Raw genomic sequence first — 20,657 nt, forward strand, 5'->3', positions numbered from 1 at the left:
GAACATAGGCCTCCTCCCCTCGTTTCCAACCCCATCTATCCTGCGCCGCCCTCATCCAGTTTTTATTTACCTTTCTTAAGTCGTCAGTCCATCTTGTAGGCGGTCGACCGACGCTTCTCTTGTCTTCTCTTGGCCTCCATTCAAATAACCTCTTCGTCCATCGCCCATCTGTCATTCTGGCTACGTGTCCTGCCCATCTCCACTTCAACCTGGCTATCCTCTCGATGACGTCAGTCACCTTTGTTCTTCTCCTGATTTCTTCGTTTCTGATTTTGTCTCGCAGAGTTATTCCTAACATTGACCGCTCCATTCTTCTCTGCGTGACTCTTAGTTTGGTAGCCGAGGCTTTAGTTAAGGTAAGTGTTTCTGATCCGTACGTCAAGACTGGGAGGACGCACTGATCGAATATCTTTTTCTTTAGACATGTGGGTAACTCACTTTTAAAAGTTTCTCTCAGTTTTCCAAATGCTGCCCACCCAAGACCGATTCTTCTCTTCAGCTCACGAGTCTGGTTATCCCTGCCAATCGTAATTTCATGTCCCAGGTATTTATATCTATCTACGAGTTCTATTTCCTTCCCACCAATACTGATGTTCTAGTTGGGTACCAAATTTGTCATTATTTTTGTTTTTGAGATGTTTATATTTAAACCTACATTTTCTGTAGCTACAACGAGTTCTTGTACCATCTCTCTTGCCATACCTACATCCTCAGCTACTATGACTATATCATCGGCGAAACGTAAGTTGTTTAGGTATTCTCCATCTATTTTTATTCCCTTTGTCATCCAATCCAAACTCTTGAAAGCATGTTCTAAGACCGTATTAAAAAGTTTAGGTGACATTGGGTCTCCTTGTCTAACCCCCCGTTCTATTTTTATGCGATTACTGTTAGTATGTAATTTGACAGTGGTTGTTGCCTGTAAGTATATTTTGTGTATTAATTTTGTATACCTATAATCTAGCCTGCATTCTTTAAGCGCCTGTAATGTTTTGCTAAGTTCAACTGTGTCAAAGGCTTTATGAAAATCGATAAAAACTAGAACTAGGGGTTTATTGTATCTATTGAACTACTTTCTCTATCAGGGTTTTTATACTTTGTAGATGGTCATTTGTTCCGTAATTTTTTCGGAATCCTGCCTGTTCTCTTGGTTGATAAGTCTCTAACTTTCTTTCCATTCTCTTAACTATTATTCGCGTAAATAACTTATATAAATGGCTGAGGAGGCTAATCGGTCTGTAATTCTCTAAATTGGCTTTGTCTCCTGCTTTGTGTAATAGAATCATAGTAGCGTTGTTCCAGTCTGTTGGAATATTGGCGTTGTGAAGGCAGATATTGAAAAGTTGTTTAATTTTTTCAAGTAGTATATTTCCTCCAATTTTTAGTGCTTCTGATACTATTCCATCTTCACCTGGGGTTCGATTATTTTTCATTTTCTTCAGAGCCTCTTTGATTTCTGATTTTGTTATATCGGGCATTAAATCTGATCCTTGATTTAATACCCCAGTTTTTACTGTAATTGGAGGTTGCGCATTGTCATCTTTTTTTCTTGATTTGTATAACTCTGTGTAGAACTCTTCGACTATTGTTAATATTTCATCTGTTTGTAGTTTCTTTTCCAGTTCTGTTTCTTAGTTTGTTGATTTCTATTTTTCCTTTTTGTACGCTTACGTTCTTCAAAACTTTCATGTTCTTATTTTGCTCTATTGCTTTTGTTTTTTCTACATTGTAGTTTCTTATGTCTTTTCTTATTGACTTTGTGATAGTCTTATTTATTTGATTTAGCGCTTCTTTGCTGGAACTTGTATCTCCTTTCATCTGTCGTCTTAGTTCTATAAGGGTTTTAGTAGGTTGACTTAGTTTTTCATCTTTTTGGTTTGTTGGACAGTATTTAGTTTGAGCCTGTTGTATTGTGGTGATTATTTGCTTGTTCAGTATATTAATGTCTGTTGTTGTTGTATCTTTCAATGTATCATTAATATATTTTTCGAACTCCTGAATATTAGTTGGTTTTACCCATTTCTTTGGGTGTTTCTTATTTATCATTTTGAGTCTTTCCTTTTCGATAGATATCGTTATTTTAGGTCTTACTAACCTGTGATCACTGCTCGTGCTGAACTGGTTTAACACATTTACGTCTTTAAATAATTCTTTTTTATTTGTTAAGAAATAGTCGATTTCGTTCCTTGTTTTTCCATCTGGACTTTCCCAGGTCCATCTTCTGTGTTTTTTCTTTTTAAAGAAGCTGTTCATTTGATAGAGATTGTTTTCCAAAAGAAAAGTTAACAGTTGTTTGCCTCTATCATTTCTGCCTTCGCTGCTCTCTCTAATCCAACCAAAACAACCCCCCCCCCCAAATTGAAAATGGTTATTCTTTTTTTATTTACATGTTTACTCTGATTGGAGTACGAAGGGAACCATTCTCGTTGGAACTTTACCGCGCTGAGCAGATGGGACGTGAATTATAAATTGTAAAATTCCCTCATCTTCCTTAGTCTCAGCATCCGTATGGCTTGCAAATTGTAGAAACCTCGGAGGTCTAACCAGAGAAGGTTCCCATTGTTTTCAGTCTGGTGGGATGTAGAGTAATATTATGTTGTTTTGTATGCCATTAGAGTGAAAACTTAAGTCATTTTCATAATTTTAATTTCGTAGTATGTGACCGAAGTAGCTCATTTTTCTTTCCTTCATAGTATTGAGTATTTATGTTTTCATCTTTCTTTATGTTTCCGCGTTTGTTACGTGTTGTGTCCATGATATTTTCCGCATTCTTCGATAACACCACAACATATCTAAGCTGATAAGTCTTTTTCGGCTTTCATATTTCACATAAATTTCTTATTTTTTCCTCGATTTTTGCCCATTTTTTAATTTACCTTATGTAGAATTTGTTTCACTTAGCATCTAAAGCTTCACGTTTGACTGAAGTTTTCATAGGAAATTAAATAAAATGCAATGAGACATTTTTGTAAATTTTATTATTACAAAATTAATAAAGATTAACCTAACATATCGGTAAAAAAATATTGCAACTTTATTGCATCAAATTTGGCTTACAATCTATTGTAGGTATATATTTTGAAATTAATAAAGTACAATAATAGCAACACCGCATTAGCATATTGTGTGACATATGCGCCTCCTAAATTAAAAAATATATCAATAAGTAAACTGGAAAACTATTACTAACTTACACTATTAAACAAAGGAATTATATAAATGGAACGAACATATTACAACTAAAACCTGTAATAATATTTCAAACACATTTTCTAAATCAAATCCAGCAACTTAACGATATCACCATGCCAGCTTTGTTCTCTTTCTTTCTCTCTCTCTCTCTCTGTTTATATTGACAATATGAAACTTATAACAATCTCAACCGGTTTATGTTTTATAAAATGTCTAAAAATAATTAAACAATTATGCACCCAGTGAATTTCTCATGACTCATGACATTCTCAATTAAATACTCTATACACTGCGCATCTTTTGAAATACACTTGAGAGCAAAATAATCGACTGACTTGCTGAAGTGTACACATTAGAAGTCTCGAATTTCCTAAACCTGTTGTCCGATTCGAGTGATTTTTTTAGTATGTTACAGCCATAGCCACCTTTACTTAACAAGCCATGAAGTTGAAACTTGGCAACATCTATTGGTAGACCGATTAATTCTGACAGTTCTCATTTGTTTTTAAAAAATATTCACTGTATTTACAGAGAAACTGAAATATTTTACAATATTTCGTGCTCCAAAGTATAAAGAACATTAAAATGTATGTTATTAATATGATTTTAGTTCAATATAATATATTTTTATATAAACTTGCGTGCATATAGAAATCCGTCCACTTAAAAATTTTGTCATTTTTAATGTCTTATATTTTCTAAACCTGTTGGCAGATTTAAGTGATTTTTTTAATATGTTATAGCCTAATTCTTTAACAATACCGCTGTAATAATATTGTTGCTGACCAGTCAAATTTTTATGGTGTACAGGGCATTTATAAAATACTGAAATTAAAACCCAACTATAGACTCAGGTTTTCTTAACATTCTGTTTTTTTGATTAATTCGCTTATGTTTAACAACTAGATTTATTCTTTATCAATTCAGGGTGTTTCGAAATAAGTGCGACAAACTTTAAGGGGAAAGGAACAAAATGAAAAATTTTGACGCCTCTATTTTAAATGTACAGTAGAACGTCAATAATCCGGATTAATTGGGACCGGACCCCATCCGGATTATCAAATTATCCGGATTATCGAAATTACCTCAAAAAAAGGCCAGTATACACATTAAAGTACAACAAACGTTTTAAAATTTTATGTTTTCTCTTGTACAGTAAAGTGTCTAGAGGTGAAATTAATCAAAACATTTTTTTATGTTTAAACACTGTATTGTAATTAATTTATAATAGCACCATGTGTACAGTAAAAACATCAGACACTATTTGGGCTTTTAAATAAATGTGTAAAATATTTTTGAACTGCGGTAGAGGTTCGTTTTTCGCAGCGAAGTTCTTAATTTATTTTAAAAGAATCAGATATTTTTGCTAGATACAAATCCGGATTATTGACGGTCCGGATTATCGACGTTCTACTGTAATTATGTTTTTCGAATTCTGAGGAAACTAATAAGTACTTATTTTTGAAAAATTTAAACGCAGAATAAAAGATTACTTTATTACCGAGGGCCGAAAGTCCCTTAGAACGAATAAAAAGTTTTTTTTTAATGACATATTTGAAACTAAAAATCACACTAAATTTTCTTAGTTTTTCACCCCTGTAACTTATTAAAATAAACATAGAAGTTTTCAGGGACTTTGGGCCCTCGGTCCTAACGTAATCTTTCACTCTGCGTTTAAATTTTTGAAAAATACTTATTAGTTTTCTTAGGATTCGAAAGAAATAAATCCCGTTTATATTCTTATTGTTTTTTTTTTTGTATAATAAACGTTACTTACAAGGAATTACTTTTAATATTATTTTGTACAAACTTCTAATTAACAATATTTTCTTGTTCGACTCAAAAAATACTATAAATTTTACCAGAATTTGTACTTTAAAATCGTAGTTTCGAAAGCTTTAGTCCGAAGGTCAGACTACCAACGTCATCAATTGCGACGTTGCCTTTTTCTCTTCATGGCTTGTAAACTAAAGGTGGCTATGTTACAGCCTTATTCTTTAAGAAAATCGATGTAATATTTATTATTGCTAGACAGGTAAAGGTCATTTTATACCGGGTGTAACAATCATACTGTGTTTTTTTCTTAAACATACCTAACTTTTTTATTATCCAACATAAGCAAATGAGTCAAAAAAGAAAATGTTAATAAAGCCTAAGCCTACAATTGAATTTTAATTTAAATATTTTGTATATGCTAGAATACTCCACAGGGTGTTCTAAACTTTAAGAAAAAACACACTATGATTGTTACACCCGGTATAAAATGACCTTTACCTGTATAGCAACAATAACATTACATCGATTTTCTTAAATAATAAGGTTATAACATACTAAAAAAATCACTCAAATCGGACAACAGGTTTAGGAAATTCCACGTGTACAATTATTCAGCAAGTAAGTCGATTATTTTGCTCTCAAGTGTAGATAATTAGGTTTAAATGAGTAATTTAAATGGGGAAAATCCTCGATAAAATGGAAAACTTAACTTTTTTGGATTTAGGACCTAATCTTCACAACTCAATAGGTCCCCATGACGCTTTAATAACTGCAAATTTGGCATCCAAGGCCTACCAAAACGTATCATCGGATCTCGAGAGGATTTATGGTGGGCACTGAATAAGGAATACTAAAGTTATAATGAGATATAGTCTATTAAAATTCGTGCTTTCAGGAAAAGTTTATAGAAAGAGAGATATTTGCAGTTATGTAAACTGTTCTGTGCAGCTATAAAAGAAGTGAGAATTGTGAGATTCTCTAATAAAGCAAGGGGATAGCGTAAGCATATCTTTGGATAGTAAAATGATTTTAAAAATGAATATGTGAGAGCATATCAGGAGCTTGGAGGAGTAAGGGCGAGCCCGAAAAATGGTAATTTCAAAAACAGTCTCATCTTCCTCACATACTTTTAAAGAATGCGTCTGTATATTATAACAGCATGTTTCGCCCTTAATACTCCTAAAATTTCGTAAGAAATAATATATATACCAATCCATTCATGTCAGAAACTGAACTGCATAATCGTCTAGAAGAGTAAGGGCGAACCCAGAGGCTTTCGTTGCGTTTCCGTTCAAGGTTCGCCCCTTCTTCTCTGTTAACGCACCGGTGTTTCTGTAGCTTAAATTGGTGAGATACAGAAGACGAAGAAACCGTAGACGATGAGAATCAAATTGAATTCAATTGAAGCTTTATTTGTGAATTTTATTAAAAACACTAGGGATGTTTATTTTTATAGAATAAAAAGTATTAAACCTCTTTTTTTATTTCATAAAAATCTTGCAAGATCCTTTTAAGTGTTGTTCTGAAGCTATTTTCTTGTGGCATTTTTATAATCAAGTATATTCAAATGGGAAATAAGCCACAATTTTACCTAAAAATGATTTTATTATTTAGTATTATTTTGTATTTTGACAACGACACCCGACTTGGGCGTCGAAACGTTAATAAAATCATTTTTAGGTAAAATTGTGGCTTATTTCCCATTTGAATATACTTGATCCTTTTAAGTTTTTAAGATCTACCAGAAGGATTTCCATACCGTAGGAAAAGATTAGGGTGTAATTTGCATAATAGTAGAGAAACTAAATTTGCATAACGTTTATTGTATATTGTAATTTTTATTAGTACTTGGCGATCAACTTTCCTCTCACACAGGCGCCTTTCATTATTCTGTTCAACGCTTCTGAGAAAAGATTGTAGTGATGAGCCGATGTACCGATAGAACGTGACACCGACAAAAACCATCTTTACAAAGTGAATATAAGGCATAAATAAGAATGATTATTATAGTAATTTTACAAGTTGATACTTTTTCTCGAAGCATCGTTTTTGCAGTTCGCCCTTACTCCTCCAAGCTCCTGATATATTAAAATTGATAAGGCATCATTAACACCGAAATGATAAAAATGATAATCGCCCAATACCAACAGCTGAGTAGCAAGTTCCTGACAGAAGAAGAGGAAAAATAAAATGGAGAAATGAGCAAACATATTGCAGAAAGAAATAATTTTAATTTTAAAGGAAGTAAACAAGCTAATGCTGAGTCCTAGCCTTCTCAAGAATTTCTCTCCAGTCATCCTTATCCTCCGCCAAGCACATATTTCCATATTTTTCATGTCTTCATTGTTCTGGATCTTCATCTCTGACCAATGGGTCTATCAAAGAGCGTTTTTCTAGCAGGGTAAATTTGTTCCATCCGCATCACATGCCCTACCCACCTCAGATCTTAACGTATTTTACGATATCTGGTTACACTGGCTACATAAATTTTACATAATTATACATTTTATATGTACTGAAGAGATTTTACGATGAATTAATGAATCAATTACGACATACCAACAAATAATGGTCAAAATGCGCTAGATACTTCTCTAAACATTTTATTAATCCGATTTAGTCCTTTGCGACTTTCTCCCTTTCAAAATACGAACAATGGTTTCTCCATCGTTCTATAATATATGCAATATTAATAAGTGTTTAATATATTTGTACTTGAGCACTTTATTTTTTATTTTAATGTAAAATTAAAAAGAGCATGAACACTGTTTTAATACAGGACGCATTTAAAAATAATGCGCACCTTTATATTGAGGTAGAATATGATATAAGTAAATCTAAAAATTTAGTGTTTTCTAGTATAAACTATAAAGTTATGTTTAAAAACATTAAAGGTCGATTCGCATTTTACAGAATGTCAACGTCCCGTAAAAATATTCTGTAGTGTATTTTAAGCGAGGATGTTCTCATATGTCGGCACCGTCACGGAACGTCACGCTCTCAGACCCTCAACGTTTCTCTAAAACAATATTTTGACGTGACGGTCTGTTACGTTTTATGTCAATTCCTGCATATTTCTAGTCATAGAGAAATAAAAACAAGAGAGCGGTCAAAGGATAGGGCAAACCGTTCACATTCCTTTCTGCGCAGATAAGTAGCACATCGGGGCGCTGTTGTTTATGAAACTAAAATTTTTACCATTCTGTGCCATGGTACAATAAAGAATTTATTGTACCGTGAAAATATACTTGTTGACATTGACTTTTCAGGTTGTGTTTTTATCATGTTTTTATGACTCCATTTTGTTGTTGTGCTGAATTGTTTGATTTAACTATATTGAATTGGTGGAATTGAATATTGGTAGGTGGAAATATAATTTTAATATTATATAATAGTCTAGAAATATTGATTTTTTAAAGTACATTCATATGCCGTGTACAACAAAGCGAAATTGCTTTCATTTAGGAGATAACCTTTCAAAAACTATGAAGTGATTAATTACTGCAGTTTACTAAAAATAATGTTAATTCCATGTTTCCGAGTGATTTATATTATTTTTTATTTTCAGGTATGTACTTACTAGTACTGTTAACTGTTAAGCTGATAATACAGTACAAATTGGAATTACACAAGTGATAATGGACTAATGGATATAGTGTACATAGTGTATAGTGTATTACATACAAATAAAAAACTAGTGATAGTGTGACAAAAGACCGTGTTTTGCAAGTAGGTAGGCTAAATAACAATAAAGATTAAAAATAAAATGTGTTTTTCCCATCCTATATTTCTGAAAACTTTTAAGGGAAATATAGAATTATTTTAAATTTCCCGCTTTCCCTATTCTGGCCGTTTAGTTTAGTAAGTAGTTCATCGAGTCGCTAGCATCGAGTGTGACAATCGTATGTATCAACCAAGCACCCTTGTTTTTATTTCTCTATGTTTCTAGTATACGAATGCGGAAAGTACAACAGCGGCCGTCAATCAATTGAATATTTGGCGAGATTGTCTTTTCAGTTTGATGTTTGAACTAAATATGGCACATGAAACTGATCCCGAGACATTCTGAAGTATTTATAACAAATTTCGTCATCATCTAGTTCTTTAAGTTTAAACAATGTACTTATGGTACTTACTCCCCTACGTATTTTCCATTAAGAAACGTCTTTCGTACCCACAACTTTTTCTTAGGGTTGTTGCTTGCCTGCTCCTCTTCGTCCAACATTAATAGAATTATTGCTCATTTTTTTGTGCTTAATTTGCTCATCGCTTAACTTTTCGTTGTAATTGAATGACGTGACAAACCTTGGTGAACGTTACTGTACCACGTAACTTTTTTACTGTTACGTAACGTTGCCGGTTCGTGACGGGACGCTGACGTTCCGTAAAATGCGAATCAACCTTAATTCTATAAAGAGTGTAAATAAAGTAAATAGCAGTATTAAACATATTCTTAGTTTGTAAACAAATTTCTAACATTACTACAATCTTCCTAGAGGCACTTACGAGTGGAAAGTTATGTTGCAAAATGTTTCATCAAGTTATCACGGAAAAGGATAAAATGTTAGATTTTTTCTAAGCGGCGCGACTGCTACCGGGTTAAAGGAAAAATAAGTTGTTAAAAGAATAGCTCATATATATGAGTTACTTTTTCAACTTCAGCATATATTCATATATCTGAAGAATATGTTTAACAAAACTATTCAATAACTGTAAACTAATGAAAAATCAAAGAGAGAAACCGCCCTAAACTGATAAAACACACCCACTTACACAAATGCTCGTAAAACAAGTGATAATATAAAAATAAGTAGACAAAGGTAAATGTGTAAAAAAAGAAATACAAAAAAAAACGTGTAGGAATAACATGGAATGCTACTCGTTTAGGTCCTCTGAAACAAAAAAAAAAACAATATAAGGTTAGGAAACTGTTTGTGGCATGTCTAAGGTAAATGTTATTTTTATATGGGATTAGTCACAGTTAGATTGTAACGATAATTACAATTTTCCCTAAAAAATACTTGACGTTTCGATTTCCACTCCGGAAATTAGTTATGCAACACGGTTCCATGACATCTCGTAACGCGACAGTTCGTAACCGGACAAATGGTAACAGACAATTCGTAACGGTAACAGTTCGTAACAGACAATTCGTAACGTCCAAATTGAATTATTCTGTTTATTTTTGTTAACGTGGAAACTAACTGTTACTAGAGTTATAAATGAAATTATTCGTGTTATCATATTCTTTGAAGCCATCCCTCTTATCAACTATAACCGTTGATTGAATACCTCAACGCTATAACCAATCACAAGGTTTATAATAATAACAGGTAGTTATAATCTTTCCTTTAAAAAATGTTTACTTATAAAGTTGGGAATGTCTAAAGACGGTTGGCGGCTTAAATATTTCACGGATTACTTCATTATTCCTTTGTCTAGGTACAAAAGACTCCCGTAAGTTCGGCCTCGGTTAGTTCGGTCTCCGCTTAGTCCGGTCGGCTCTCTGCCTGTAGCGGCCACCAATTTTTCTGCAAGATTTTAAAAAATCATCGGTGACGTAAACTTGAGCCTAGAGCAAATAGACAACGTCGACGTAACTGGGTTACATTTTAAACTTCTGTCCAGAAAACCCTTTGGCACCCCTTAAGAAACATCTGCTGCGGGGTTTAAAGTCAGCAAAGAAATGATAACGGCCTTGTGTTGAAATGATTCGGGGATCCACAATGACACCTATTTGTTATTGGCACAGCACCAAAACCGAGAGCGTTTATGAACATAAACGTGTAAACTCTCCCAGTGTATTATCGATCTCAGAATTAAGCGTGGATGAACACATACTTTTTCAGACAATATATCGTTTACGAATTTGTTCTCAAAGTGAAAAAACATTTGACAAAATTAAAACTGCCATCAAAGCACTTCTACTTCCTGACAACGCGCTTAATCACCAGGAAGATATTCAGTGTGACGATGAAAAATAAATTAAACTGCTGTTCCCAGTCTTCAACAGCCCATGGACCAAGGGGCCCTTGAGTGCTTGAAGAGGAAGTATCCCAATAGGAAGTTTGGCCAAATATAGAAGATAAGATTGACCAAGCAAACACAACAGCAGATGAGCCAAACAACATTCTTGTTAACGAACCTGATGACAATGCAGCTTTATCTCACGACTTTCAGCAACTACCGAGCTGTTGTCCCATTGTTAAAGAAGATGTTCTGGAGTGAATCATCTTTGAAAAGCAGCTACACAACGAGGTTTTGAACGACGACAAAAGCGCCGAGTGTGTCATTCGCCAGGAAAATGAGAAGGATAACGACGCAGAGGCTGCTTAGATAGAAGAGGAAGATGAAGAAAATAAAATAAGCCACGCTGAAGGCAAAGCAGCTTTGCAACTGGCAGCTACCTATATCGAACAGCAAAAAGAGGCAACTGCCATCGATGCAATGTTTATTAAAAAATGACTTTGCACATAAAAAATCATTAAAAAAGAAAAAGTAGCAGATTTTTTTAAGTGTTTCCGAATCCAAACCACCAATGTATAGTAATATTTTTAAATTTTATTATGCCTACTTACAGTTCTGTGAGTATTATTTTGTAGTGTTTTGTAACCTTCTGTCTTTTCATAATGTGTTAATATATGTCACGAGTATCCCTCTGTGTTGTATTTTAGCTAGTGTGCAAGTGTTTTGTGTTTGCTAGATTCTTACAAACAATAAATGGGCATTTTTTAGGTAGGCATCGGTTAGTTCGGCCTAGGGTCCAGTCCCGAGGTGGCCGAACTTACGAGAGTCTACTGTATATGCAAATTTAAGGAACAATAAGGGAAAAACTTTTAAAAATATTGTTAAAAGTTTGTATGTATTTAAATATTTGTTTGTTAAAGACTTTTAATATATGTATTCTGAAACACGAAATATAAAATGTGTTAATGATGTTTATCCCGGTACTGATTCGTTAATTTAATAAACATAACTTTAATTATAACTGTAATAACAGCTAGTTTCCACGTTAATAAAATAAACAGAATAATTTAATTTTGACGTTACGAATTTTCCGTTACGAATTTGTATAGTTACGAACTGTCGCCGTTACGAAGTGTCGCTGTTCCGAACTGTCGCCGTTACGAGTTGTCCGTTACCACTTGTCCGGTTACGAATGTTCGCGTTACGAGATGTCTGGTCACGATGCAACACATAATACATAAAAATACAATTTTCATTCTCCAAAAACTCATTATTTACAAACACTTCAATCGAAACGTCAAGCATTTTTTAGGTAAAAATATATTTAATAGTGTTGTTCTGAAGCTATTTCCTTGTAGTCCATTCTTTGACGGTTTTTGCGGTACATTTTAAAGAACCGCTTGGATTGACTTGAAATTTGGCATACATATCGATAATATGTCAAAGAAAAAAAGTGATATTGTGCCGATGTGTGCTTTTGCTCTGGGGGTGGGTACCACCCCTTCTCGGGGGTGGAAATATTTAACCACAAAATAACCTCGGAAATTGATAGATATTTCAATTCTGAGTAAAAAATCTTATATACGACTTTTTCGGTAAAGTGATATTTAGCAAGTTATTCACGATCGAAATTGATGATATCCTACATAAAAAATGCATGTTTTTGAGTGGATTTTCAAAAATATCTCTAAAATTATGCATTTTTAGGAAAAAGTCATTATACTCAAAAAGAAACCTATTAAATTAGTGAATGTAGTGGTGTTCTTTAAATTATTATAGCAATAACAAAACCTAAGTTACAGCCTACTTAAAATCGGGGTTTTTTCGAATTAACCTTGAATCAAACATTTTATCATTAAATAACGCAATAAATAGAGATTTTTAGAAAAAAATTATGGAGACATCTTTTAAATATTTTACTGATACCTTTAAAAGGTGTTATGATAAAAGTGATTTGGATAAAAAATGGCCGAGTTATTACAAAAACAAAACGATTATGTCGTTGAAAAATCAAAAGAATAATTACTTAAATTGGTGAATTTTCCACAAAAATAATAATTAACATTATTCCAATTTTTCAATGGCTCTGTGGTAAAAACTGAGTGAGATATTTATATTTTAAGTTTGCACGTAAGTGTGAGAAGCAGTTTTCTAAGCCCTTTGAATCGCATGCTTTAAAAATCAAAGACCTCCAGAAAGTCTAACTTCTGAATGCTTTTAGCACTTTCAAATTCCCACAAAATAAGCTTTGGAACAATAAAATATTTTGAAAATTGCAGAAGTTATCGTTAAAAAACCACATTGAAACTTATGTCGAATACTTTTTAAGCGTTGATATAAGTATTTTATTTTTTTTTCATGAAAATGGCGCATTGTATGAAAAAAACGGAAGATATATTTTCTGTCATAAATTAAATAAGTACCTCAAAATTGCTTTTTAATTTGAAATACCTCAGTGGCGTACTATTTTTTTTTAAATTCAGATTAGTACCCGTATGCGCGCCAATGGTGAATATAAAATTCTTAATAGTAAGTCTGTCAATAAATGCGTAATAAACCAACCAAAACCAACCAAACCATGCTCTTAAAACCAACCAAATTTCATTTGCATATCTCAACCGGTTTTAGAGCAATCAATAAATCTTCACTTTGTAAGAGAAATCTCAACACCCCGTATCTTGGAACTTCATTAGCTATGACTCTTGTTCTACTAGGTCTCCAAACTTCATACATACACAGATTTTTTCAGTTTTTCATAATTATATTTCTGCTCGGAATATTTTTTCGATAAAATACTTACTTTTAGAGTTATTTGCGAAAAACCGTCTAACAACGTGTTTCTTTTGTTGAAAAATGAACATATTCACTAGCAAATAACTCGAAAAGTATTGACTTAGTGAAAAAACGTTATAGAACAGAAGTTGCTTAGGATTAGTCAGTTTATTCATTTCCGGACTTACTTTGGACCTATATTTTTTCACCCCCGAGAAGGGGTGAAAGTCACCCCCAGGGTAAAAGTACACATCGGTACTATATCACTTTTTTTCCTTAACTTATTAGCTATGTGAATGCCAAATTTCATGTCAACCCAAGCGGTTGTTTAAAATTCACAGGTTTTGCAATATTTTACCGTGAGTGAATGATCTAATCAATCTATTTGTAGGGGTAATTTATAAGGGTTGAACATATTAAATACTTAATAAACTAAATTGCAAACATAAAATAAAGTTTAGATTACTACAAAATACATCATTATCTAATTTAAAGTTACAAAATATTTTTTATACAAATTCTTATTTAGAGGGTAGTTTTAAGGGTTTAAAAATAGTTATCAACTATAAAATACATTTCAATATGATAAACATTCAAATTCCTATATTTAACATACTATTTAACGTACCTACACATAATTTAGATTTAAATAACGCTTATATCGGCTTTTTTAATTTTTGGTAAAAAAGGGTAGTTTTCACCCCTTAAAAATAAAAAGCACACATTGTAGTCATATCACTTTTGAAGAGAAGAAAGAGAAGGATAAGATGAGCTAATTTGCAAAATTTCTTATAAATCGGAGCGGTTCTTTAGAATTTAGAGGTCTTGCAATATTTTACCGTTAACGAACGTACTATTGTGGCATTTTTATAATGAACTATTTTAAATGGGAAATAAGCCACAATTTTACCAAAAAAAAAAATGAATTTATTAACGTTTCGACGCCCAAGTCGGGTGTCGTTGTCAAAATACAAAATAATACTAAATAAACAAAAATGTTGTTGCTTAGTAAAAAATTCTTCTAATAATTTATTTAATCTGACTCATTTATATCGGCAATTCAGGCATGTATTATACATTTTAAAGTAGAAGACTTTAAAATGATATTGCCAATATTGATGAGTTGCGTTTCCTGGTAAAATGATTCATTTTTTTGGTAAAATTGTGGCTTATTTCCCATTTAAAATAGTTCATATTTAATAGTCATTACAACCCAACTGTAAACATAACAAATAATAAAATGTAAAAGATGTAAAAGTAGTTTCAGTAAAAGTGAGTCCCCATTAATTACGCGAGTATATTTTAGATTTGTTCACCTCCACGCAAAAGATAAAAACAATAGAAAGAATGAGTACTTACAATATTATGTATGAAAAATTCAATCAAAATAAAACAGGTAACATATTAGAACACATATAATAGTCTTACCGTACACTTACAGAAAAAAGAATCAGGTTAAGTGAACCTCTATCTCTATCCCTTAACACATTTGCTGCCCATGACTCTGATCGGAGTTAAAGTGACACTTTACTACATGCGCATGACTCCGATCGGGGACAGTAACCCGTTGATGTTTAATACGTTCGGTGCCCATCTTGAACAAGCGCCACTTGGCTGGTACCACGTACTTAAATCGTTCATTTAGTAACACAGCACTACTGGCGCATCTTATGGGGCATCGATCCCTTTGATAAATCCTTCGTGACGCTACTCATGCGTCATGGGCACCGTGAAAAGTTGCAGCAAATGTGCTAAGTTATGACTAAATTAAACACAATTTGATCAAATAACTTTTCCCTTAATTTAACTCACGTAATTAATGAATTCCCTTTAGAAGCAATCATAAATACTTACTAATCATTGTACTAATTTTAGACAAGGCATTACTGTATGGCGCTGTGGTTTCCACCCCACTACCAGAATGGCGTGCAATCTCTCCTGCCATCAGATCATGGCAATATTTAAGGACATTTCCAATATTATGTTTTCCAGCGATGGGGATCTAGTAAAATATAAGTCGTATAAGATCATATAATAAATAAAAGTGAGGCTATCATCGTGTTGACATACTTTAAGAAATGTGATATAAAAACATTTATTAATTGTATTCGCTCCGTGCGTGACCATGGTGGGGGTACCCTGAAACGATGCCAGCGTGATTAGTGTCGAAATATGACAATATTGGAGCTATCTTTGTAATGTCATTGTCATTGTATAACAAATTTGGTCAAAAATGGTAAATGTTGCGTATTTAATTGAGCTAATAATAACCGAAACAGTAAGTGTAGTTTTTATAGATATCCAATAATTACATACAAATTAGAGGAAATATTTAAACTAAGAGAAACTCAAAAGACAGATTCACACCCAATAATGTCACTATAAAAATCACCAGATTCATCTCCTTTTTTGTTGACCATGTCGGCCTTCAACAGTAATCAGTATTAGACAACTTATAAGACATAACAATAATACGTCGCTAAGGAGTTCTAAAAACAACAGTTTTTTTATATAAATGCAAACTAAAAATCTAAAAAGTAAAGGAATAACTCAGAAAACACCAAAAATCTTTCATAAATGTCAATATAAAACTTTCATAAATGTCAATAGAGTCAAAATTTCATAATTTAGTGAAGTAAACTTGCCTGCGGTTGGACCAATTACAAACAAGCATTACACTGCGGTAAATTTGAATTACTCCTCCTAGTTTAAAAACGAGGACATATTTTTTCCTTTCTGTTCGGTTTGGGGTTGAAAAGATAAATTGTGGTGAATTTTTAGAAACCCAGTTCTTAATACTACATCGATTTTATACAACAATTGAAAAAATATCATTAAAAAAATAATAATTATTAATCATTTGCAACTTCCCAATATGTATTTATCAGATGCTTAACATCAAATAATTGTCAGATCCAAAAATGTCTGGTGAAAGCGCTACGTGCTGCGTCAGTCATGCACGTGGACAATTCGATGTAAATATCAGGATCGAATTGTTTTCTAATGCCCCTTTGTCCGATTCTTCTCGATCGACGATGGTAAATAAATGTTGGAAGTGTGGAGTAAAAATATGGTGTTATTGACAGCTACCGAGTATTACACTATAGATGTAGGTCAGGTAACTTTCTATAATAGGCTGCCCTTAATGACAGCTACTAATAATAATTACACTCGGCGTAACTTCATACAATGACTTACGTACTTGTTAACGAGGTAACTATTCTAAATAGACTGCGACTCAAAATAGTCCCTTTGGCTAATTTATAATGTCGTCAAAATATACAATTCATCAATGTCGCGTGGTAACAAACTACGGACTTTGAATATGTTGAAAGCTTGCAACTACAGTTTAACTAAGCTATTGCAAAACTTAGGGAGTTCACATGGAAATACCACGATTTGGCAATTTATTTAGGTTGCAAAAGGTTCACTGGACTCTAATAATTAAAATATTACTAGATATGTTTCCCAATGTTTCAATTATACACGGTGAAACTATAAACGTTTAGGAAGTTAAGAATAATGTGAGATTACAAATTAAGGGATTAATTTGAAATTGAACATACTGAGCGATTAGACTTAATATTCCATGTATAAATAAGATTATAGGACGTCGAAACAAGTTTCAAGAAGACATTTTTTAAAGTTCAATTCGTGCTGATAACGAATTCGTAACGAATAGAATTTTTTTTTAATAAAAATTATTAAAACTTACCGATATAGTAAATTCTCTCAAATCTTGATTATTACTAACAATTTTTTTGGCCGGTTTATCCAGTTTTCTCTTTTTGCCCCTCGGCGGCTGCGTCTTGCCAGAATCGTCCGCTTCCTCCTTTTCTTTATCACGTTTGGGACAAGAGCATATTCTCACATTCAATGTCTTGCGTCCATATATTTGAGAGCTATAAAAAATTTGTAAAAAAATTTACATTATGCATCTGTAATTCTTTTTGCACTGATTTATGAAGAGTACACTATAAAAGCCGATAGAAATGGCAAAACTAAGATAAACAGATGTCACATTAAAGCGAAGAAGTAATGAAACAAAACACAATGATTTATAAATTAAATAACGAAGACATGCAAAGAAAAATTGGGACTTATATCAAAATATAAGTATGTCAAATATCAACATATACAAAACAAAAATGTCAGTTTACATTTAGAGAAGAAGCAGAAGACCCTGTATTTATGTTTATATAAATGTTTCTTCTCTGTGCGGTCCTGAACTTAGTTAATTAAGTACACCTAAATTTAGTCTCCAAGTTTTTCATCATTTTTCTATAGTAAATCTTTAAATTAATTATAAGAAACATAACCAGTAGTTTAGTTATTACTGGTGATTTGATTGCCGTAAGTACTTTTATCAATATATTTACGGTTTCATCAAAATCTTACAGAATTACGAATTTCAATCCAGTCATACAGTTTTGTAAATTCGATTAAAAAAACTTGTTTTTTGGCTTATCTTCGACAAGTTAAATACTTTGTAAGTAACAGAGTCGTAAGACCCAATTACAATATAATGAAATGAAATAAGAAAATTTAAATAAAAAGTATTTAACAATTTTATCCGATGGCTGGTACTTCTGACTACAGGGGTCCTCCAATGTTACCCGATCAACAAACACCATCTGACTCTACAATTACCCAACAGAAAGCAGCTACATTCCCTGCCAAAGAACAAGCCATTATTATACCAGCAGTAGACACACTAAAATTATAAGACTACGTTACAGCAATAGGATCACTAGTACAGCCCAAAAATGTGCTCTTTTCATCGCGAATTTCTAACGGCAGAATCTGCATCTACCTCTCCAGCAAAGAAGTTGTTAACAATTTTTTAACAGACCACGGAGGAATAAAAATAGGAGACAATGTTATTAGAGCGAGAAGATTAGTCACTCCTGCTAATAGGTTACTGTTGTCTAATATCTGTCCGACTATTCCTCATCACATCGTCGAAACATATCTTGCTGAGAAGGGCTTTCATCTTCTTTCACCGATGTCTTTCTTAAGAGCGGGAATTCAAGACTCTCAATATAATCACGTATTAAGCTTCCGTAGACAGGTGTACTATACACCTGTCAACAATATTGTCATTCCTGAATCAATTCTCATTCACTTCGATAATACGTCTTACCGAATCTTTCTTTCTGATGGACTCATCTGCTATCTCTTTCATCAATCTGGTCATATAGCCACAACATGTACCAATACGGCCATACAGCCAAACCTGTCCATGCCTACATCCCAAACTGACAAAGACTCTATTCCCTCCTTTAATGCAATAGCAGAAAACAAAAATCACTCTGTTCAGAATCAAATGGAAAACACTTGTGAAGTAATGGAGTCCCAAGAACTCCATACAGAAATTACTAGACCGAAACGTTCTCATTCTGAAATATCGACTCCACTTAGTACACCACCGGTAGAAAACACGGAAGTAGTTTTTACGAAACCAAAAGCAATATCAATAAAAAAGTCAAGAGCCACTAAATCTGATACAAAAACAGGAGAAACAGTTTCTACAGAATCACTTATCCAACCTGTAAAGGAATTTATTGATGAAGCTTCAACCCAGTTTGATTTAAACTATGCAGAGATAGTCAGATTTCTGGATGATGCACATGGTTTCCCCAATCCATTAAATATCGCACAAGAATACACGGAAAACATAACAGGAATATTAACAATACTAACAGAAATCTACCCCAAACTCGAAGACAGACGCATTAAATCTAGAATTACACGAATAAAGAAGAAAATACGTCGTCAACTAAATCTAGAACAAATTGAAAATGATGACAACTCCGAAGATACAGATGTGTCTCAAGGAAACCCCAATTAAAAAAAATCAATAAAATAAATATTAACAATAAATGGATATTATTTAGTGGAATACACAAGGATTATTTACACACATCGAAACACTTCAACTTCTAATAAAAGAAATAAACCCACAAAGTATATATCTACAAGAAAGAAACTTTAAAAACAACAAAAAAATATAACTTAAAACAGATTCCTACCACAACTTTTGATTGTTATAAACTGTCCACTATATCAACTGGAAAGACAAGCTACTGGACTACCAAGTGATATTAAGTGTGCATTAGACTGAGATTGTGACAAAATCATTCGGTTTTTAAAAGAAACTACAATCTATAACCAAATATGAGTGCTAACGTTAAGAACAATCATAAATTAAAATCAACTTTGTAAAAACTCTATAGTTTGTATATTATATTAATTAAATATGTATTGTACCACCGCTAATAACCTTGCATGGTTTATGCGGGTTATTTCTAATAAAAAAATTATTTCTTCTTCTTCTTCTTTTTAGCCTTCTATCATCCATTTATGGACGTAGGTCTCTCATAACTCCTTCCATCGATTTCTATCGTGAGCAAATACTTTCAATTTGTTCCGAATATTATTTTTATGTCGTCTACCTATATCATCTATTATCTTCTTCTTGGTCGTCTAGCTTCGTAAGGTTTCCAATACTGTATTGTGGCATTCTAACGTTTTCCTTTTTGTCTAGCGGTGTGGCCTGTGGAGCTCCATTTGAGTTAAGCAATTTTTGTTGTGATATTCTCGACTTTTGTTTTTGATCTTACCCAGTATTTCCTCCTTTTCTCTGATAGTCGTATACCTAGCATTGCTCTTTCTGTTATGGCTAGTTTATTCATATTGGCCCTGGTTAGAGTTCATGTTTGACATCCATATGTCATGATGGGAAGGATGCACTGGTTGAACACTTTGCTCCTCAAGTATTTTGGTATTTTGCGGTTCTTACGTATCCAACTAAGTTTCCAATTCAAAAGAAAAATTCCGAGAACTACTAAATGAAATAATCACAGCAAAGGAAATACCATCTGATTGGAAAACAGATATAATAGTACCACTGTCTAAGAAAGGAGACGCAAGAAATTGAGAAAGTTATA

At 32.9% G+C, this 20,657-nt stretch overlaps 1 protein-coding gene across 3 annotated transcripts in view; it reads right to left on the bottom strand.

Moving 5' to 3' along the window:
- Window positions 1-2,959: 2,959 nt before the first annotated feature.
- The window catches only part of LOC126881122 (cellular tumor antigen p53), an 82,626-nt gene continuing 64,928 nt past the window's right edge, over window positions 2,960-20,657 (bottom strand). For all 3 annotated transcript variants that reach the window (XM_050645176.1, XM_050645178.1, XM_050645177.1), the window contains 3 exons: window positions 17,423-17,609; window positions 15,562-15,709; window positions 2,960-9,860 (listed from right to left, as the gene is read on the bottom strand). In XM_050645176.1, coding sequence (XP_050501133.1) covers window positions 9,844-9,860; window positions 15,562-15,709; window positions 17,423-17,609 — 352 coding nt within the window. In that variant the 3' untranslated portion in view covers window positions 2,960-9,843. The remainder of the gene's footprint in view (window positions 9,861-15,561; window positions 15,710-17,422; window positions 17,610-20,657) is intronic.

The sequence above is a fragment of the Diabrotica virgifera genome, chromosome 3 (genome assembly GCF_917563875.1).
Source record: "Diabrotica virgifera virgifera chromosome 3, PGI_DIABVI_V3a".
Classification (NCBI taxonomy): Eukaryota; Metazoa; Arthropoda; class Insecta; order Coleoptera; family Chrysomelidae; genus Diabrotica; species Diabrotica virgifera.